The following is a 23096-nucleotide window of genomic DNA, read 5'->3' on the forward strand; positions in this document are numbered from 1 at the left end:
TGGCTTTCATTAACAGGGAGATTGAGTTTAAGAGCCACGAGGTTTTGCTGCAGCTTTATAAAACCTGGTTAGACCAGACTTGGAATATTGTGTCCAGTTCTGGTCGCCTCATTATAGGAAGGATGTGGATGCTTTGGAGAGGGTACAGAGGAAATTTACCAGGATGCTGCCTGGACTGGAGGGCATGTTATGAAGAAATGTTGAGGGAGCGAGGGCTTTGCTCACTGGAGCAAAGAAGGCAGAGAGGTGATTTGATAGAGGTGTACAAGGTGATGAGAGGCATGGATAGAGTGGATAGCCAGAGACTTTTCCCCAGGGTGGAAATGGCTGTCACGAGGGGACATAATTTTAAGGTGATTGGAGGAAGGTATAGGGGAGATGTCAGAGGTGGGTTCTTTACACAGAGAGTGGTGGGTGTGTGGAACGCACTGCCAGCAGAGGTGGTGAACTGAGTCATTAGAGACATTTAAGCAACTCTTGGACAGGCACGTGGACAGCAGTAAATTGAAGGGGTGTAGGTTAGATGGTCTTAGATTAGGATAAATGGTCGGCACAACATCATGTGCCGAAGAGCCTGTACTGTGCTGTACTGTTCTTTGTTCCTTAGGGAAGGTAATCTGTCATCCTTACCCGATCTGGCCTACTTGTGACTCCAGACCCACAGCAATGTGGTTGACTCTTAAATGCTCTCAAGGATGGGCAATAAATGCTGGCCCAGCCAGCGACACATATCCCATGAACGGGAGCAGGTGATGTTGTTTATCATATTTCCTGTGCTGTTGCTGAAGGGATTATATGTATATTACTGATTCCACATCTCTGTCAGATGCATACTCTTTGTGGGCAGCATGGTAGCAGAGTGCTTAGCACAGTTGCTTCATCCAGGGTCCCAGGTTCGATTCCCGGCTTGGATCACTGTCTGTGCGGAGTCTGCACGTTCTCCCCGTGTCTGCGTGGGTTTCCTCCGGGTGCTCTGGTTCCTCCCACAGTCCAAAGATGTGCAGGTTAAGTGGATTGGCCATGCTAAATTTCCCTTTGTGTCCAAAAAGGTTAGATGGGGTTACTGGGTTACGGGGATAGAGTGCTGGTGTGGGCTTGAGTAGGGTGGTCCTTCCAAGGTCCGGTGCAGACTTGATGGGCTGAATGGCCTCCTTCTGCACTGTAAATTCTATGATTGTATGACTCTTCACACTTGCTTTGCCTCACATCTATTTCTCACCTTCGCCCGAATCGTGGCAGAAAGTCAAACACAGATGTCTTCTTGAAAAGTGCCATGGTTCTCAGTCACAATTCAAATGTAAAGATTGGTCAAAGAGTGAAATGAGTAAAAAAGGTGTTGTTTGAACTTTATTGTTAACTGGCACAGAAATACAAAAATGATAATATACCTGCTGCTAGACCCATATTACCATTCTAATTTCATTCAGTACAAAGATCTTCAGACTTTTTCATCTTCATTTGATTTTCCAGCTGTGATTTCTTCACCAGATTTTTCCTCTTCATTTGATTTTCCAGCTGTGATTTTGTCACCAGATTTTTCCTCTTCATTTGATTTTCCAGCTGTGATTTCTTCACCAGATGTTTCCTCTTCATTTGATTTTCCAGCTGTGATTTCTTCACCAGATGTTTCCTCGTCCTTTGATTCTCCAGCTGTGGCTTCTTTATCAAATTGTGACTCTTCCTTTAATACTTCAGGTACGTTTTCTTCATCATATTTTGGCTCTTCCTTTGAATATTCAGACATTGTGAAGTCAATAGATTTTATTTTATCCTTTGAAATCTTCATCCGGTCACCTGTTTTCAGAATTTCCTTCACCTGCTCAATCGTAGCTTGTTCCAGGTTTTTCAGCTTACTTTTGGAGGGAACTCGCAAACCATCTTCAGCAACTTTACTTATGCTCACATGTTTAGCGTCAGTTAATCTCTGCTCATCCTTTAGTTTTAATTCACTCGTGTCGTCCAGTTCCTGATGAACCTTTGTAAATCTCATGGAGCTTTTTCTGGTCAATGAGTGCAATGGGATGAACTTGGAAGAGAAATTCTTCTGACAGTAGGCGGCAGTAGCCATGGTTTGCGTGTCGGAAAAAGGCACAGAGCACATGATGAAGTCTGTGTTGTTAAGTTCAAATAAAGGGGAGGGGTTTGTGATGACGAATCTGAGGGAGAGGACAACAAGAGTGTCTTAGAATTGGTAAAGTATAATACAGAACACAATCATTTGGGCCACTGAGTCTCTGCTGGCTCTTGTTAGGGCTATGCAATTAGTCCCAATCTCCTGCTCCCAACTCCTAGCCCATTGCATTTATTTCCTTTTAAATGATTTATCCAATTCCCTTTCAAAAATTGCCATTGGGTTTACTTGTCCTGTCCTTATAAATAGTGTACACTGATGAAGCCAAAAGTGTTTTCTCATAACATATTTCTTTGGACCAAGCTTTTAATTACCCTTCCAAGCATCTTCTTTGCTTGATCTCTATTTTCTGTTTTACATTCCACCCCTGTGAACAACTTTGGGATGTCCCAATATTAAAGGCATCAAACATAGATACATAGAAGATAGGAACAGGCGGATGCCTTTTGGCCCTTTTACCTGCTCCGCCATTCATCACCATCATGGTTGATCATCCAACTCAATAGCCTAATCCTGCTTTCTCATTCTCCCATTCTCCCCAAGTGCGATATCCAGCCGCCTCTTGAACATATTCAATGTTTTAGCATCAATTACTTCCTGTGGTAATGAATTCCACTCTTTATGTGAAGAAATGTCTCCTCATCTCTGTCCGAAATGGTTTACCCTGAATCCTCAGACTGTGACCCCTGGTTCTGGACACACCCATCATTGGTAACATCGTCCCTGCATCTACCCTGTCTAGTCATGTTAGAATTTTATAAGTCTCTAGGAGATCCCCCCTCATTCTTCAGAACTCTAGCAAGAACAATCCTAAACTAGTCAATCTCTCCTCATATGGAATCAGTCTGGTAAACCTTTGCTGCACTCCCTTGAGAGCAAGAACATCCTTCCTCAGAAAAGGAGACCAAAACTGCACACAATATTCTAGGTGTGGCCTCACCAAGGCCCTGTATAATTGCAGCAACACATCCCTGCTTCTTTACCACCTGCTGCACCTGCATGCTCACCTTCAGCGACTGGTGCACAAGGAAAACCAGGTCCCACTGAACATTCCCCTTTCTCAATTTACAACCATTCAGGTAGTAATCTGCCTTCCTGGTTTTGCTTCCAAAATGAATAACCTCACACTTATCCAAATTATACTGCATCTGCCATTGATTTGCCCACTCGCCCAGCCTGTCCAGATCTTGCTGTAGGATCTCTGCATCCTTGTCACGGTTCACCCTCCCACCAAACTTGGTATCATTGCAAACTTTGAGATGTTTTGTTCCCTCATCCAAATCATTAATATATATTGTGAATAGCTGGGGTCCCAGCACCAATCCCTGTGGTACCCCACTGGTTACTGCCTGCCAATTTGAAAGGGACCCATTCATTCCTTCTCTTTGTTTCCTCTCTGCCAACCAGTTTTCTATCCATCTCAATACAGTTCCCCAATCCCACCCACTTTAATCTTGCACAATAATCTGGTATGCGGGACTTTGTCAAACGCCTTCTGACAGTCCAAGTATACCACATCGACTGCCTCCCCATTGTCAACTGGAATGGTTACATCTTCAAAGAATTCCAACTGGTTTGTCAAGTATGATTTCCCCTTCCTAAATCCATGCTGACTCTGACTGATCCTGCCACTGCTTTCTAAATGTTCCGCTATAAAGTCCTCGATAATGGATTCAAGCATTTTCCCCACTACCGATGTTAGGCTTACTGGTCTATAATTCCCTGCTTTCTGTCTACCTCCCTTTTTGAATATCGGAGTGACGTGAGCTACCCTCCAATCTGCAGGGACAGTTCCAGAGTCTATAGAATCCCGGAAGATGACCACCAATGCATCCACTATTTCCAGAGCCACCTCCTTAACTACTCTGGGATGCGGATTCTCAGGCCCTGGGGATTTATCCGCCTTCAGTCCCATCAATTTTCCCAGCACCATTTCTCTACTAATATTGATCCTCAGTTCTTCTCTATCACTAAACCTTTCATTCTTGAACATATCTGGTATCTGATTTGTGTCCTCTTTTGTGAGGACAAAACCTAAGTTAAATGCCATTATTTTTCAGGTGAGACTTTAAACTAAAATTCCGGCTTCCGTTTTGGGTGCACATTGGGGCCAGCAGGGTAGCATGGAGGTTAGCATCAATGCTTCACAGCTCCAGGGTCCCAGGTTCGATTCCCGGCTGGGTCACTGTCTGTGTGGAGTCTGCACGTCCTCCCCGTGTGTGCGTGGGTTTCCTCCGGGTGCTCCGGTTTCCTCCCACAGTCCAAAGATGTGCGGGTTAGGTGGATTGGCCATGCTAAATTGCCCGTAGTGTAAGGTTAATGGGGGGATTGTTGGGTTACGGGTATACGGGTTACGTGGGTTTAAAGTAGGGTGATCATTGTTCGGCACAACATCGAGGGCCGAAGGGCCTGTTCTGTGCTGTACTGTTCTATGTTCTATACATTACAACCATGACTATACATCAGTTCAGTTCTGAAGCATTTTGGGGTGTTCAAGATCCTATAGAAATGAAAATGTTGCATTTCCTTTTCAGGCCAACCTCAGTTGTAGCTGTGGAACCACACTGCAGACAATTTTGTGTGTCATCGGATGAACAATCAGGTAATCTGCTTTTGGTGGTGGAATTGGGGGAGCAGGAACCATTTACTTGTACATGTGGAAGTAAGAATTAGGAAATAGAGGGCAGCACGGTGGCCTAGTGGTTAGCACAACCGCCTCATGGCGCTGAGATCCCAGGTTCGATCCCGGCCCTGGGTCACTGTCCGTGTGGAGTTTGCACATTGTCTGCGTGGGTTTCGCCCCCACAACCCAAAAATGTGCAGAGTAGGTGGATTGGCCACGCTAAATTGCCCCTTAATTGGAAAAAATAATTGGGTAATCTAAATTTATTAAAAAAAAGAATTAGGGAGTAGGATTAGGCCATTCAGCCCATCGATCTGATCTTCTACCTCAGTACCATTTTCTCACACTATCTCCATATCCCTTGATGTCATTATTGTCTAGAAGTCTGTAATTTCTGAACACACTCAATGACTGAATCTCTTAGCCCTCAGAGGTAGAGAATTCCACAGAATTGCCAGAAGTGAAGAAGGTCCTCCTTATCTCAGTCCAAAATGGTCTATCATCCCAAAATGGCACATTATTCTGCTGATTTCTGTATTCTTCCTTAATTCACTGACTATTCCCATGTTCCTCTTCCAAGAGTGCCATGGGGCCCATCTGAACAGATGGATGAAGCTTTAATTGCGTTAATGTCCCACCCAAACACACTGCACTGGTCATCCGAGGATATGTTCTCAAGTCCTTGAGGTGGAACTTGTAACCCATTGTGGTGGTATGATTAACACAGCTGCCTGCCATTAGTGCAGAACACCGGCTTACCATTGGCCCTGGTCGGTCATGTGCCTCGCGACCGATTGGTTGAGACCAGTCATGTGACGACTCCCCAATTGGTCGAGAGGCTGAGTTAACCCGGCCTCCAGGGCGAGGTATAAATACCCAGCACGGCCTGCGGTCAGCCATTTACTGTAGTTGACCGCAGGGCTAACATAGAACATAGAACACTACAGCGCAGTACGGGCCCTTCGGCCCTCGCTGTTGCGCCGACCTGTGAAACCATCTGAAGCCTATCTGACCTACACTATTCCATTTTCATCCATATGTCTATCCAGTGACCACTCAAATGTCCTTAAAGTTGGCGAGTCTACTACTGTTGCAGGCAGGACGTTCCACACCCCTACTACTCTCTGAGTAAAGAAACTGCCTCTGACATCTGTCCTATATCTACCACCCCTCAATGTAAAGCTATGTCCCCTTGTGTTGGTCATCACCATCCGAGGAAAGAGACTCTCACTGTCCACGCTATCTAACCCTCTGACTATCTTATATGTCTCCATTAAGTCATCTCTCAGTCTTCTCCTCTCTAACGAAAACAACCTCAAGTCCCTGAGCCTTTCCTCATAAGACCTTCCCTCCATACCAGGCAACATCCTAGTAAATCTCCTCTGAACCCTTTCCAAAGCTTCCACATCCTTCCTATAATGTGGTGACCAGAACTGCATGCAGTACTCCAGGTGCGGCCGCACCAGAGTTATGTACAGCTGCAGCATGACCTCGTGGCTCCGAAACTCAATCCCCCTACTGATAAAGGCGAGCACATCTAGCTTAGTAAAGCCTACTTTTGTACAGCAACTCGTCTTGCGTTCAATTGATGGTTCATCAATTTAATAAGCTAGAATTTTGAAGATGGAGCTCCGGATCAAGCCCGAATGCCTCCGCATCAGCCCGCAAACTCAGAACGTTTCAGAAATCTTTAAACATCACTGAAGCGACGGTGCTGCCTCATGTTCTGGGCTCCACACTTCAGGAAGGATATATTGGTTTTAGAGCCAGACCAGAATGATACAGGACAGAAAGGGTAAGTTCGGAGGATACGTTGTGCAATCTAGGCTTTTATTGCCTTGAGTATAGATTAAGGGGTAATCTAATTTAAGTTTTTAAAGTGATTAAATGATAGATGGAGATAATCTATTGTGTCTGGTGTGGGGAGTCCAAAAGAAGTAGGCCTAACTTTAAAATCAGAGTCAGGTCACTCAGAGATGATATCAGGAAGGACTGGTGAAAATCTCAAAGTTGCTCCTGGGGTTGACTGAAAAGTTCAAAATTTGAATTGATTGTTTTTTGTTAGGGATTAAATACGACAGGTCAATGGAGTTCTGACACCAGTCAGCTCTGATCTGATTAAAAAGTGGAACAAACTCAAGGGACTGAGTGGCTTCTTTCTATCCTTCTGTTCTTCAGTTTCTCTGTCAGAGTCTGGCTAGATCAGCAATGCACAACATTAGGAAGTATTACCGCTTCTTTGATTGCTTCTCTGGATCTTGCAATCGAAATATCCCAAAGCAAAGTATCCCGTAGATGTTCAGAGCTTTGCAGAACAGATCCCCGTACGTGGCTCGTTCCTAGTAAGACAGAGATCCGTTACAGAATAAACAAGCTTTTGAGGTAGCATGAGCAAAGCAGATGTGAGGTACTATCTATGTCACGGCCTGGGTAGATTGAGCTATTTGGCAAAGGTCACCTTCTCACACCATCGAAAGGTGTGCATTAAATTCAGACCTCGTGTGACTGAGGAGAGTTTGCCCTTCCTCCCCGTGTCTGCGTGGGTTGGCTACGGGTGCTCCGGTTTCCTGACACAGTCTAAAGATGTGCAGGTTCGGTGGATTGGCCACACTAAATTGCCCCTTAGTGTCTAAAGTTTACGTTAGGTGGCGTTATGGGTGTAGGGTGGGAGATTAGGCCCTGGTAGGGTCGGTGCAGACTTGATGGGCTTAATGGCCTCCTTCTGGACTGTAGGGATTCTATGATTCAATTATACTATTTTTGAAAGCAGCCCCTTTGGCTGATTTTTTATTTTCCTGAGGTTACTGACCTTGGGTGGGATTCTCCGCAAAACGGCGGGGCAGGCAACTCCGGCACGAAGGTATAGAACATAGAACATAGAACGATACAGCGCAGTACAGGCTCGTCTGCCCTCGATGTTGCACCGACATGGAAAAAAAACTAAAGGCCATCTAACCTACACTATGCCCTTATCATCCATATGCTTATCCAATAAACTTTTAAATGCCCTCAATGTTGGCGAGTTCACTACTGTTGCAGGTAGGGCATTCCACGGCCTCACCACTCTTTGCGTAAAAAACCTACCTCTGACCTCTGTCCTATATCTATTACCCCTCAATTTAAGGCTATGTCCCCTCGTGCTAGCCACCTCCATCCGCGGGAGAAGGCTCTCGCTGTCCACCCTATCTAACCCTCTGATCATTTTGTATGCCTCTATTAAGTCACCTCTTAACCTTCTTCTCTCTAACGAAAACAACTTCAAGTCCATCAGCCTTTCCTCATAAGATTTTCCCTCCATACCAGGCAACATCCTGGTAAATCTCCTCTGCACCCGTTCCAAAGCTTCCACGTCCTTCCTATAATGAGGCGACCAGAACTGTACGCAATACTCCAAATGCGGCCGTACTAGAATTTTGTACAACTGCAACATGACCTCATGGCTCCGGAACTCAATCCCTCTACCAATAAAGGCCAACACACCATAGGCCTTCTTCACAACCCTATCAACCTGGGTGGCAACTTTCAGGGATCTATGTACATGGACACCGAGATCCCTCTGCTCATCCACACTACCAAGAATTTTACCATTAGCCAAATATTCCGCATTCCTGTTATTCTTTCCAAAGTGAATCACCTCACACTTCTCCACATTAAACTCCATTTGCCACCTCTCAGCCCAGCTCTGCAGCTTATATATGTCCCTCTGTAACCTGCAACATCCTTCCGCACTGTCTACAACTCCACCGACTTTAGTGTCGTCTGCAAATTTACTCACCCATCCTTCTGCGCCCTCCTCTAGGTCATTTATAAAAATGACAAACAGCAACGGCCCCAGAACAGATCCTTGTGGTACGCCACTCGTAACTGAACTCCATTCTGAACATTTCCCATCAACTACCACTCTCTGTCTTCTTTCAACTAGCCAATTTCTGATCCACATCTCTAAATCACCCTCAATCCCCAGCCTCCGTATTTTCTGCAATAGCCGACCGTGGGGAACCTTATCAAATGCTTTACTGAAATCCATATACACCACATCAACTGCTCTACCCTCGTCTACCTGTTCAGTCACCTTCTCAAAGAACTCGATAAGGTTTGTGAGGCATGACCTACCCTTCACAAAACCATGCTGACTATCCCTAATCATATTATTCCTATCTAGATGATTATAAATCGTATCTTTTATAATCCTCTCCAAGACTTTACCCACCACAGACATTAGGCTCACCGGCCTATAGTTACCGGGGTTATCTCTACTCCCCTTCTTGAACAAAGGGACCACATTTGCTATCCTCCAGTCCTCTGGCACTATTCTTGTAGACAATGATGACCTAAAAATCAAAGCCAAAGGCTCAGCAATCTCTTCCCTGGCTTCCCAGAGAATCCTAGGATAAATCCCATCAGGCCCCGGGGACTTGTCTATTTTCACCTTGTCCAGAATTGCCAACACTTCTTCCCTACGCACCTCAATGTCATCTATTCTAATAGCCTGGGTCTCAGCATTCTCCTCCACAATATTATCTTTTTCCTGAGTGAATACTGACGAAAAGTATTCATTTAGTATCTCGCTTATCTCCTCCGCCTCCACACACAACTTCCCACCACTGTCTTTGACTGGCCCTACTCTTACCCTAGTCATTCTTTTATTCCTGACATACCTATAGAAAGCTTTTGGGTTTTCCTTGATCCTACCTGCCAAAGACTTCTCATGTCCCCTCCTTGCTCGTCTTAGCTCTCTCTTTAGATCCTTCCTCGCTTTCTTGTAACTATCAAGCGCCCCAACTGAAACTTCACGCCTCATCTTCACATAGGCCTCCTTCTTCCTCTTAACAAGAGATTCCACTTCTTTGGTAAACCACGGTTCCCTCGCTCTACCCCTTCCTCCCTGCCTGACTGGTACGTACTTATCAAGAACATGCAATAGCTGTTCCTTGAACAAGCTCCACATATCCAGTGTGCCCAACCCTTGCAGCCTACTTCTCCAACCTACACATCCTAAGTCATGTCTAATGGCATCATAATTGCCCTTCCCCCAGCTATAACTCTTGCCCTGCGGGGTATACATATCCCTTTCCATCACTAACATAAAGGTCACCGAATTGTGGTCACTGTTTCCAAAGTGCTCACCTACCTCCAGATCTAACACCTGGCCTGGTTCATTACCCAAAACCAAATCCAATGTGGCCTCGCCTCTTGTTGGCCTGTCAACATATTGTGTCAGGAAACCCTCCTGCACACATTGTACAAAGAACGACCCATCTAATGTACTCGAACTATATCTTTTCCAGTCAATATTTGGAAAATTAAAGTCTCCCATAACAACTACCCTGTTACTTTCGCTCTTTTCCAGAATCATCTTCGCCATCCTTTCCTCTACATCCCTAGAACTATTAGGTGGCCTATAGAAAACTCCCAACAGGGTGACCTCTCCTTTCCTGTTTCTAACCTCAGCCCATACTACCTCGGAAGAAGAGTCCCCATCTAGCATCCTTTCCGCCACCGTAATACTGTCCTTGACTAGCAACACCACACCTCCCCCTCTTTTGCCCCCTTCACCTTACTAAAACACCTAAACCCCGGAACCTGCAACAACCATTCCTGTCCCTGCTCTATCCATGTCTCTGAAATGGCCACAACATCGAAGTCCCAGGTACCTACCCATGCTGCCAGTTCCCCTACCTTATTTCGTATACTCCTGACATTGAAGTAGACACACTTCAAACCACCTACCTGAACACTGGCACCCTCCTGCTAAGTCAAATCTGTGCTCCTGACCTCTATACTCTCAATCTCCCGTACCCCAAAACTACAATCCAGGTTCCCATGCCCCTGCTGAATTAGTTTAAACCCCCCCAAAGAGCACTAACAAATCTCCCCCCAGGATATTGGTGCCCTTCAGGTTCAGATGTAGACCATCCTGTCTATAGAGGTCCCACCTTCCCCAGAAAGAGCCCCAGTTATCCAGAAATCTGAATCCCTCCCGCCTGCACCATCCCTGTAGCCACGTGTTTAATTGCTCTCTCTCCCTATTCCTCATCTCACTATCACGTGGCACGGGCAACAACCCAGAGATAACAACTCTGTTTGTTCTCGCTCTGAGCTTCCATCCTAGCTCCCTAAAGGCCTGCCTGACATCCTTGTCCCCTTTCCTACCTATGTCGTTAGTGCCAATGTGGACTACGACTTGGGGCTGCTCCCCCTTCCCCTTAAGGACCCGGAAAACACGATCCGAGACATCACGTACCCTTGCACCTGGGAGGCAACATACCAAACGTGAGTCTCTCTCGCTCCCACAAAATCTCCTATCTGTGCCCCTGACTATTGAGTCCCCAATTACTAATGTTCTACTCCTTTCCCCCCTTCCCTTCTGAGCAACAGGGACAGACTCCGTGCCAGAGGCCCGTACCCCATGGCTTACCCCTGGTAAGCCGTCCCCCCCACAAGTATCCAAAACAGTATACTTGTTACTATAGCGTGAACCACACCGGCGTCGAGCCGCCCCAAAGGTGCGGAATCCTCCGCATCTTCAGGGGCTAGGCCGGCTCCGGAGTGGTTTGCTCCCCGCCAGTCGGCACGGAGGAGGCTTAGCGCCCCGCCAACCGGTGCTGAAGGGCCTCCGTCAACTGGCGCGAGTTGGCGCATGCGCGGGCACGCCAGCATGTGCTGGCGCCATCCCAGCACATGCACAGGGGGGTTCACCTCTGCGTCGGCTATCGCGGACTGTTACAGCGGCCGACACGGAGGAATAGAGTGCCCTCTCGCCACAGGCCCGCCCGCGGATCAATGGGCTACGATCGCGGACCAGGCCACCGTGGGGGCACCCCCCAGGGTCAGATCCCCCAGAGGGATCCCCCCGCCTCCCCCCGAGGACCCCGGAGGCCGCCCGTGGAGCCGGGTTCCGCCGGTAAGTACCTACCTTAATTTACGCCGGCGGGACCGGCCTAAAACGGGTGGCCGCTCAGCCCATCGCGGGCTGGAGAATTCGGGCGGCCCTGGGGTCCATTGCATCGGGCCGGTCCTCGCCATTCTCCGAGGTGGGAGGCGCGATTCACGTCAGGGGTATTTTTGGGGAGAATTCGGCGGCTGGCGGGGGCGGGATTCACGCCTACCCCCGGCGATTCTCCGACCCGGCCGGGGGGGGGGGGGGTGGGGGGGGGGGGGGGGGGGTTCGGAGAACCCCGCCCCTTATCTCTCACAACCTCACCAAACCACAACCACCCCCTCTTCTGACTCATCCTGCCGCCCCAATGGATGTCCTTCTGCCAGCTGGGAATGAACTACTCAGTAGATGACTTGTAGCTATAAACAACCACGGCTGTTCTTGAGACATGGGGTGGGATTCTCCGTCCCGTTTCCCCCCCCCCCCCCCTCCCCTGCGGGGATTCTTCGTCTCTCCAGCCAGCCAATGTTGTTTCCCATTGTGGGCAGCCCCACACCCTCGGGAAATCCCCGGGCTGCCGGTGCAACTTAGAATCCCGACAGCGGAGAATCCCGACAGCGGAGAATCCCGACAGCGGAGAATCCCGACAGTGGAGAATCCCGACAACGGAGATCCCGACAGCGGAGAATCCCGACAGCGGAGAATCCCGACAGCGGGGAATCCCGACAGCAGAGAATCCCGATAGCGGGGAATCCTGACAGCGGAGAACCCCGACAGCGGAGAATCCCAACAGCAGAGAATCCCGACAACGGAGATCCTGACAGCGGAGATCCCGACAGCGGAGAATCCCGACAGCGGAGAATCCCGACAACGGGGAATCCTGACAGCGGAGAATCCCGACAGCAAGGAATCCCGACAGCGGGGAATCCCGACAGCAGAGAATCCCGACAGCGGGGAATCCCGACAGCGGGGAATCCCGACAGCGGAGAATCCCGACAGCGGAGAATCCCGACAGCGGAGAATCCCGACAACGGAGATCCCGACAGCGGAGAATCCCGACAGCGGAGAATCTCGACAGCGGGGAATCCCGACAGCAGAGAATCCCGATAGCGGGGAATCCCGACAGCGGAGAACCCCGACAGCGGAGAATCCCGACAGCAGAGAATCCCGACAACGGAGATCCTGACAGCGGAGATCCCGACAGCGGAGAATCCCGACAGCGGAGAATCCCGACAACGGGGAATCCTGACAGCGGAGAATCCCGACAGCAAGGAATCCCGACAGCGGGGAATCCCGACAGCAGAGAATCCCGACAGCGGGGAATCCCGACAGCGGGGAATCCCGACAGCGGGGAATCCCGACAGCAGAGAATCCCGACAGCGGGGAATCCCGACAGCGGGGAATCCCGACAGCGGAGAATCCCGACAGCGGGGAATCCCGACAGCGGGGAATCCTGACAGCGGGGAATCCCGACAGTGGGGAATCCTGACAGCGGGGAATCCCGACAGCGGAGAACGCCGACAGCGGGGAATCCCGACAGCGGAGATCCCGACAGCGGGGAATCCCGACAGCGGGGAACCCCGACAGCGGGGAATCCCGACAGCGGGGAATCCCGACAGCGGGGAATCCTGACAGCGGGGAATCCCGACAGCGGGGAATGCCGATAGCGCAGAATCCCGACAGCGGGGAATGCCGATAGCGCAGAATCCCGACAGCGGGGAATGCCGATAGCGCAGAATCCCGACAGCGGAGATTCCGACAGCGGGGAATCCCGACAGCGGGGAATCCCGACAGCGGGGAATCCCGATAGCGGGTGTGGGACCAGCCAGGGTTGGAAACGGGTGCGGAGGCAGATGCTGTAGCCTTTGCCTCCTTGTTCGCCTGGAGTTGGTTCCTGATGGGTTGGAGAGCAGCCTCTCCACCCTGTGCCCTGGCGTGGTGGGGGGACTTGTAGGAATACTTGACTCTTGAGAAGGGCAAATTTGAACTGAGGGGAAGGATGGAGGAGTTCTACAATTCATGGGCATTATTCATTATGCACTTTCGAGAATTGGAACATTACGGGGGGTGTGGGTGGGAGGGTTGGGGGAGGGGGACTGTATGGGTGATTCCTGAATCCTTTTTGTCATTTGTTTATGTTAACATGTGGGACAATGTCTGGGGTTTGGTGGGAGGATGGGATCGTGGGATCGTTGTTATTGATATGGGGATTGACATTTGTTACTGATTATTGTTTATTGTTGGTGGGTGTAAATTTGGGAGAAAACGTGAAAAAGGAGGAGAATAAAAATATTTTTTTTAAAAAGAAAGGGGGTGGTTGAGAAAGGTGTTTTCGATAGTCTGTTACATTTTCTGTCCATTTAATGATAATACTGTATGTTATAAAAGTTTACCTGTGTTAAAGTTACAAACCAGGTGACTGTAGATTATTGGGGTCAACCAAGAACCTCGGGTATTTTAAATAAAATCTAATTTTACCTGTGTTGCGACTCTGGGTCAAGTGGGACTGGAATTGACCGCCTGCTAGCCCAGTGGGTCATGACAATGGCTTCATTTGGGATCATTAATTAATCCTATTTTATTGCATGATACCAGGACTGGGATAGCCAGTGCTATGTTGGCTCCAGAATGTATGTATTGTCTGTCTGTCTTGTTTGCTACCTCTTTCTGTCTGTCTTCTCCACGCAGTTAACCAGTCTATATTTTCTTTTCCAATTAATGGGAAATTTAAGGTGGCCACTCCACCTACCCTGAACATCTTTGGGTTGTGGGGGGTGGGTCCCACGCAGACACAGGGAGAATGTGCAAACTCCACATGGACAGTGACCCGGGACCTGGGTCGTCGGCGCTGTGAGGCAGCAGTGCTAACCACTGTGCCACCATGCCGCCCGTTAACCTGTCTATATCGCTTTGCGCACTCTTCTACTCCCTCTTGACAATTTACTTTACAACGTATCTTACTGTCATTTTCAAACATTTGGTCCCTTCGCCCAAGTTATTGATTTAGGTTGATTTGGATGCATTAAATTCTATGAATTCTTTTGCCATCACTGTTGCTAGTTCTGGTGAATGAGCACCACTTTGATGCTACCTTGAGGTACCAGGTGAGCTGAGTTTGAACTTTCTGACCCACCGTCTAGAGACAGATAATCGGATATTGCATAACCCAGTGGTACAGAAGGATCTTGTTTCAATCCCAGCTGATGTTACTCCTCGAGGAGTCAGATACCAGTGTGAAACCTGGCTTGATGGATTCTAAATTTTACTTTTTTGCTTAAAAAAAATATTGAACAGAGTCACAGGAGTCAGTTAATGAACAGGTTGATAGCCATGATATCTTGTATTCAAACCAACAGAAATGAAAAGACTGAGGTAGTGACGTCAGCAAGCAAAGCCTCAATCCCTTGCCACAAAGCACTACCATGAGAGTTCACTTACTGCAAACTCTGAAAAACGCTCGTCACACAGGCTGATTCGTGCCAGCTTGCACCGGTCCCGCTGTCCCTCTTTGCCCTGGACATGGATGCTACCTCTCAGGGCATCCTCATCAGCCAACTGCTCTTCGAGCTCTGGGGCTCCACCCCCTGTAACCAGGGTGCGTATCAGCATCAGTATGTTGTCATTGAAATATGTCTGGAAAGAGAGAGCAAGAACATTCTTTAGACTGGGTGTAAAACAATCAGCTGTGAAATTAGATGAAGACAGGTTTATATATTGTCCATTCCAGTACTTGCTGGCCAGTGTCCCACCTTCCTCCCTTGGAAGATTTTGCTCATCCAAAACTCTGCTATTAACTCCCAAGTCCCATTCACCAATCACTTCTGCCCTCTCTGGTCCACATTGATTCCCAGCCCAGTAACGCACCATTTTTAAAATTCTCTTCCTTTTGTTCAAATCTCACCATGGCCTCACTCTTTTCCCATCTCTATAATCTCCTCCTTACCTCCCCAAACTCTTCCAATATATTTGTTTTCCACCAGTTCACAATATTAATTTTAATCACTGTTGCATTGATGGCTGTGCCTTCAGCTACCTGGGTCATAAACTCTAGCACTCCCTCGCTAAATCTTTCTGCTTCTCTATCTCTCTTTCCTCCTTCAGATGTTCCTTTAACTTCCCGCTTGGATCAAACCTGTTGGAATGTCTCTTGGTGTGGCTTGATGCAACATTTTGTTTGCACCCACGGATGTTTTACCAGGTTGAAGATGCTATATAAATGCAAGTTGTTGTGAGATGGCTCCTGATAACCAAGTCCATAATTTTACTTGTTTACAACAGAGCCATTAGTGACTGTTTGAAAAATATTTCCCATCAAATGGAATTTTGTCCTTCATTGCTAGAGGGATGGAGTTTAAGACTAGGGAGGTTATGTTGCAATTGTATAAGGTGTTAGTGCGGCCACACCTGGAGTATTGTGTTCAGTTTTGGTCTCCTTACTTGAGAAAGGACGTACTGGCACTGGAGGGTGTGCAGAGGAGATTCACTAGGTTAATCCCAGAGCTGAAGGGATTGGATTATGAGGAGAGGTTGAGTAGACTGGGACTGTACTCGTTGGAATTTAGAAGGATGAGGGGGAATCTTATAGAAACATTTAAAATTATGAAGGGAATAGATAGGATAGATGCGGGCAGGTTGTTTCCACTGGCGGGTGACAGCAGAACTAGGGGACATAGCCTCAAAATAAGGGGAAGTAGATTTAGGACTGAGTTTAGGAGGAATTTCTTCACCCAAAGGGTTGTGAATCTATGGAATTCCTTGCCCAGTGAAGCAGTTGAGGCTCCTTCATTACATGTTTTTAAGGTAAAGATAGATAGTTTTTTGAAGAATAAAGGGATTAAGGGTTATGGTGTTCGGGCCGGAAAGTGGAGCTGAGTCCACAAAAGATCAGCCATGATCTAATTGAATGGCGGAGCAGGCTCGAGGGGCCAGATGGCCTACTCCTGCTTATGTTCTTAGTTCTTATGTTTGCACTTTCCAGGCATTCATTGATGCCCCTCTGCAACTCACAAATCTCCACCCTCACCTCTCTTATTACCTCTGGGTCCAGCATCACTTTGATCTGATTGATGTAGACGTGACCAACCGCATTCAGATTTTCCATTTACTTTCTCATTAATGTAATGAGAGCTATCACTGTTCTGTTACACTGTGTAATATCTTGTTACTCATTTGCTTATTTCCAAGATGGTCCTGTACTGGATGTTCATCAACACTTAAAGTCTTCAAATAAAGCAAATACTGTTTATTCAGTAACAATAACAATTGAACTGTGAGTTTGTTCTCTCTTTAACAACTAAAGTAGAGATTAAATTAACAAGATTAAATATATATTATTTAACTATGATTAACAACATCTGCACTCTAAGCTATCTCTCTCTACCTCTGGTTACTAGTGTCATGTGAGAGTACCTTTAAGAAATGGGTGTTTATCAGTGGTGTCAGAGTGTGGGTGGAACTGGGCTGTGTGTTTTACTTTCGTTTTAGACTATTTGCTACAGGGTGTGTTTTAGTTTCATTTTGATAACTGGATAGCTGCAGGCAAAGCAAAGAACTGTATAAGGATCTCTCTCTCTGCAAACTAAAGACTGTCTCCAGATCATTTGAGGATTTCAAAGTGCTGACTGCTCTCAGCAGCGAATTTAAACCTGATCTCTGTTAAAAAGGGTCTTTTGTCTTATGGATGTTAATAAGGAAAGATTAAGGGTTACTTATAGAATATTGTATCTGTGGAGTGGATTGGTGTTAAGATGTTTACTGTGGGTTTATAAAGTGTTAACTGGTTTCATAAATAAACATTGTTTTAATTTAAAAGTACTGTAGATCTCTGGTGCATCACACCTGTAAGGTAGGCCTGTGTGCTCCCAATAACTACAATCTCTTAAAGGTTGTGGGTCAGATGAACTCCATGAACTTTGGGGTTCTCTAAACCCTGGCCCATAACACTAGTAACTCCAAACACGAAGAGGCAGGAACTCTCCTTGAGTTTATCTGTTACACCCATCTCTAGTGCTTCCGTCTAGTGCTTATCTAGCTGTTGCTTCTGTATATTAACCCTTTATATTTGACAAAGGGTCTTAGCTCTTTTCTCTCCCTACAGATACTGCCAGACCTGCTACGATTTTCCAGCATTTATGCCGTTCACTACAATCAGGACCTTCAAAACAACTTGATTTCATCTCAGTCTGGACACCGAGACATTTATTCATCCAGCTTGATCTCCACTAAGATTCCTGGGGTTGAAACATAAAACAATAACTTACTGTGCACATCAAGGAATTCAAAATATTGGATGCAAACACACATCCACTGGCATATGGCTGCGTTAGGTAAAATTCCGTATCCGGGTCATCGCGGTCCTCCTGGTCCAAAAAGTGGACATTGGCATCGTGAACTGTAAATTAAAAGGCAGCTGAGAGAGGGCCAGAACAGAGTTTGCAGCCATGACAGAACAGGAGGGGCTGGTTTAGCACACTGGGCTAAATTGCTGGCTTTTGAAGCAGACCAAGGCAGGCCAGCAGCACGGTTCAATTCCCGTACCAGCCTCCCCGAACAGGTGCCGGAATGTGGCGACTAGGGGCTTTTCACAGTAACTTCATTGAAGCCTACTCATGACAATAAGCGATTTTCATTTCATTTTTTCATTTTTCAACAGGAAGTCACGTCACTCTTGCAATTTTTCACAGAGCAAATTGCAGTTTTCTTTTGCCAGCATTTATTGTCCATCCCTGATTGTCCTTGAACTGAGTGGCGTGCTAGCCCGTTTCAGAGGGCATTTAAGAGTCAACCACACTGCTAGATCTGGAGTCACATGTAGGCTAGACCAGGTAAGGATGGCAGATTTCCAGGTGGAGTTTTTACAACAATACCAGTACGTCACTGAATGAGAGTTATGAGATAAATGAGCAGATAATGAGCTTGATGATGTTGATTGCTGATTGGACCTGGGACAGCAGGGTAACTTGTCTGCTTGTCTTTAAAACATTGGCCACAGAATCTTCTACGTCCACTTGAGAGAGCAGACAGACATTCGGACTCAGTGTCTTATCTAAAAATCGGAACCTATGACCGCAATGCCTTAATGTTAGCACATCGTGTGCTCCAATCTCTGGATTGGGAGAGATACGAAAATGCCAATACCACACAGCCCACACCATTGTTTCACTATTTTAGAATACTTTGGGTTTTATAGTCCACTAATTGCATTGAAGCCACAGATAATTGGGGCAGCACGGTAGCATGGTGGTTAGCATAAATGCTTCACAGCTCCAGGGTCCCAGGTTCAATTCCCGGCTGGGTCACTGTCTGTGTGGAGTCTGCACGTCCTCCCCGAGTGTGCGTGGGTTTCCTCCGGGTGCTCCGGTTTCCTCCCACAGTCCAAAGATGTGCGGGTTAGGTGGATTGGCCGTGCTAAATTGCCCGTAGTGTCCTAATAGTAAGGTTAAGGAGGGGGGGGGGGGGGGGAGTTGTTGGGTTACGGGTATATGGTGGATACGTGGGTTTGAGTAGGGTGATCATTGCTCGGCACAACATCGAGGGCCGAAGGGCCTGTTCTGTGCTGTACTGTTCTATTCTATATATATATAATTGGAGAATGACTACAGTCTGTCTGGCGATGAGAAATTAAGAAAACACCAAACAGCTTTGAAGGAGGGTTAATGGTGGTGTGATGGGAATGTAAATTGAATGGATCAGTTAATGGTCAGAGGATGGGTTTGCAACCCAATTGAAGATAGCTGGCATTTTTTCAAAGCCCAAGGGACAATTGGAGGTCCTCCAGCATGGATGACACCATGGTCTGTCACTGAGGCAGAAGAGGCCAAAACTGAGGTAGGTACCCTCTCAAACGTTTCTAAATGTAAATTGAAAAAGGACCTTTGTATCCAGTGGCCCCCTGCTCATACTCCGAGACGTTGACCATGGCAGCTGGTGAATGTCAAATCAATCAGGAATATAAAGTTATCTTGGCCACTTTACTGAGACTAGCTATTTTCTACTGATGTTGAAACGAAAGCTAGTCATGTCATCAGTTGTTGTTAAAGTCTCATCTGGTTCCCAAATGCCCTTTCAGGAAGGAAATCTGTGGCCCTGACTTGGTCTGGCCTACATGAGACCCGAATCCACAGCAACGTTGTTGACTCTTAAATGGCCAAACAAGTCACTTTCAAGGGCAATTAAGGATGGGTAACAAATGCTGGCCTTACATCCGAGGAAAGAATAAATAAAAGCGCAAGTTAAGAACTGCCAAAACCCAGAATCATTTACCAAGTGCAGTGATGATGGGAATTCTATAGTAGTGCTTGTCTTCTTTGAATGAAATATTCACAGATTGATTGTCATTTCCTGAAAGACAAATATCCATGGTAAGTAAACCATTTCGTGACAGGTTTCAATTCAGCACTCTTAGTAGCCTTGAAGACTTTTCCTGCCAACATCACATGTACAAGTAGTAGTGTTACTCACCAAGTAACACCCGCTTAGGTAAGAATTTCCCTTTCCGCTTCAAGGCCCCCAACACCAGGCTTGAAAGGTAATCAGAAGCCCACACTCTGTGAGGGACAGTCAATCACCTGTCAATAGGCCAACGAATGGTCAAATTCACCATGACTGGCAGTCTCTCAAAGCCAAAGGGCTAATTTGAGGAACTCCAGCTTGGAAGCAGCGGGAGGGCGCCCTGCTCTGTTGCTAAGGGAGAGGAGGCCAAAATTGGGGTGCTTTCTCTCAAACCTTTCAAAATCAAAATTGCAAAAGGACTGCTTGTGGAGGGGGGGGGGGGGGGGGATCTACTCCACAGGACTATTTGCAGCTCCAGCTGAATATAGACAAGCAATGAAGGCCTCTAGGCCTGACATGAGCATTGGCTCCCCAGATTGCCAGTTCACCACCATTCTCAGAACCTGCAAGTAACTCGGGGCCGATTGAAAGTCCCAGTCAGCCATCAACAGCAAGTCTGAATACGGCTTTAAGTGCCTCAGTTGGGAGAGAGTCGAATTGGCTGAAGGTTGGCATCCGTGATTCTGAAGACATCAGGAGGAGATCGAGACGGATCATCCACTTGCCACTTCTTGCTAAAGTTGTTGCAAATGCCTTCTCTTTTGCATTGATGCACAAAGTTCCCCCATCACTGAGGATGAGGATATTTGTCAAATTTCCCTTGTTTCAATGTTTACCACTACTCACGCAGGGTGCCAAACGTTTTCGGGAAAATAGAATTATGTAGCCCCCCCCCCCCCCCCCACACACACACACACACACACACACATACACAACCTCACGATCACTGTTCCAACCTCATCAAAGACTAAAAATGCAGCCCTGGTTGTCTGTGTGTACTATGGTGGGATCGGTGACCTATACCTGAGAGTCGAGACTTCGATTTTAAATCTTTTCCAAAAGATAGTGTACTCCCTCATACTCCCTCAGTACTGACCCTCTGACAGTGCAGCACTCCCTCAGTACTGACCCTCTGACAGTGCAGCACTCCCTCAGTACTGACCCTCTGACAGTGCAGCACTCCCTCAGTACTGACCCTCTGACAGTGCAGCACTCCCTCAGTACTGACCCTCTGACAGTGCAGCACTCCCTCAGTACTGACCCTCTGACAGTGCAGCACTCCCTCAGTACTGACCCTCTGACAGTACAGCACTCCCTCAGTACTGACCCTCTGACAGTGCAGCACTCCCTCAGTACTGACCCTCTGACAGTGCAGCACTCCCTCAGTACAGACCCTCTGACAGTGCGGCACTCCCTCAGTACTGACCCTCTGACAGTGCGGCACTCCCTCAGTACTGACCCTCTGACAGTGCGGCACTCCCTCAGTACTGACCCTCTGACAGTGTAGCACTCCCTCAGTACGGACCCTCTGACAGTGCAGCACTCCCTCAGTACTGACCCTCTGACAGTGCGGGGCTCCCTCAGTACTGACCCTCTGACAGTGCAGCACTCCCTCAGTACTGACCCTCTGACAGTGCAGCACTCCCTCAGTACTGACCCTCTGACAGTGCGGCACTACCTCAGTACTGACCCTCTGACAGTGCGGCACTCCCTCAGTACTGACCCTCTGACAGTGCGGCACTCCCTCAGTACTGACCCTCTGACAGTGCAGCACACCCTCAGTACTGACCCTCTGACAGTGCAGCACTCCCTCAGTACTGACCCTCTGACAGTGCGGGGCTCCCTCAGTACTGACCCTCTGAGTGCAGCACTCCCACAGTACTGACCCTCTGACAGTGCGGTACTCCCCCAGTACTGACCCTCTGAGTGCGGCACTCCCTCAGTACTGACCCTCTGACAGTGCGGCACTCCCTCAGTACTGACCCTCTGAGTGCGGCACTCCCTCAGTACTAACCCTCGAACAGTGCGGCACTCCCTCAGTACTGACCCTCTGACAGTGAGCACTCCCTCAGTACTGACCCTCTGACAGTGCAGCACTCCCTCAGTACTGACCCTCTGACAGTGCGGCACTCCCTCAGTACTGACCCTCTGACAGTGCAGCACTCCCTCAGTACTGACTGACAGTGCGGCACTCCCTCAGTACTGACCCTCTGACAGTGCAGCACTCCCTCAGTACTGACCCTCTGACAGTGCAGCACTCCCTCAGTACTGACCCTCTGACAGTGCGGCGCTCCCTCAGTACTGACCCTCTGACAGTGCAGCACTCCCTCAGTACTGACCCTCTGACAGTGCAGCACTCCCTCAGTACTGACCCTCTGACAGTGCGGGGCTCCCTCAGTACTGACCCTCTGACAGTGCAGCACTCCCTCAGTACTGACCCTCTGACAGGGCAGCACTCCCTCAGTACTGACCCTCTGACAGTGCAGCACTCTCTCAGTATTGACCCTCTGACAGTGCAGCACTCCCTCAGTACTGACCCTCTGACAGTGCGGCATTCCCTCAGTACTGACCCTCTGACAGTGCGGCACTCCCTCAGTACTGACCCTCTGACAGTGCAGCACTCCCTCAGTACTGACCCTCTGACAGGGCAGCACTCCCTCAGTACTGACCCTCTGACAGTGCGGCACTCCCTCAGTACTGACCCTCTGACAGTGCGGCGCTCCCTCAGTACTGACCCTCTGACAGTGCAGCACTCCCTCAGTACTGACCCTCTGACAGTGCGGCACTCCCTGAGTACTGACCCTCTGACAGTGCGGCACTCCCTGAGTACTGACCCTCTGACAGTGCAGCACTCCCTCAGTACTGACCCTCTGACAGTGCAGGACTCCCTCAGTACTGACCCTCTGACAGTGCAGCACTCCCACAGTACTGACCCTCTGACAGTGCGGCACTCCCTCAGTACTGACCCTCTGACAGTGCGGCACTCCCTCAGTACTGACCCTCTGACAGTGCAGCACTCCCACAGTACTGACCCTCTGACAGTGCAGGACTCCCTCAGTACTGACCCTCTGACAGTGCAGCACTCCCTCAGTACTGACCCTCTGACAGTGCGGCACTCCCTCAGTACTGAC

General features: G+C 48.2%; 1 protein-coding gene across 2 annotated transcripts in view; it reads right to left on the bottom strand.

Moving 5' to 3' along the window:
* Positions 1-1332: 1332 nt before the first annotated feature.
* The window catches only part of LOC119957510 (calcium-activated potassium channel subunit alpha-1-like), a 122727-nt gene continuing 100963 nt past the window's right edge, over positions 1333-23096 (bottom strand). For both annotated transcript variants that reach the window (XM_038785630.1, XM_038785631.1), the window contains exons 24-28: positions 19897-19974; positions 17895-18025; positions 15073-15267; positions 6987-7093; positions 1333-2156 (exon numbers count right to left, since the gene is read on the bottom strand). In XM_038785630.1, coding sequence (XP_038641558.1) covers positions 1439-2156; positions 6987-7093; positions 15073-15267; positions 17895-18025; positions 19897-19974 — 1229 coding nt within the window. In that variant the 3' untranslated portion in view covers positions 1333-1438. The remainder of the gene's footprint in view (positions 2157-6986; positions 7094-15072; positions 15268-17894; positions 18026-19896; positions 19975-23096) is intronic.

The sequence above is a fragment of the Scyliorhinus canicula genome, chromosome 26 (assembly GCF_902713615.1).
Source record: "Scyliorhinus canicula chromosome 26, sScyCan1.1, whole genome shotgun sequence".
Classification (NCBI taxonomy): Eukaryota; Metazoa; Chordata; class Chondrichthyes; order Carcharhiniformes; family Scyliorhinidae; genus Scyliorhinus; species Scyliorhinus canicula.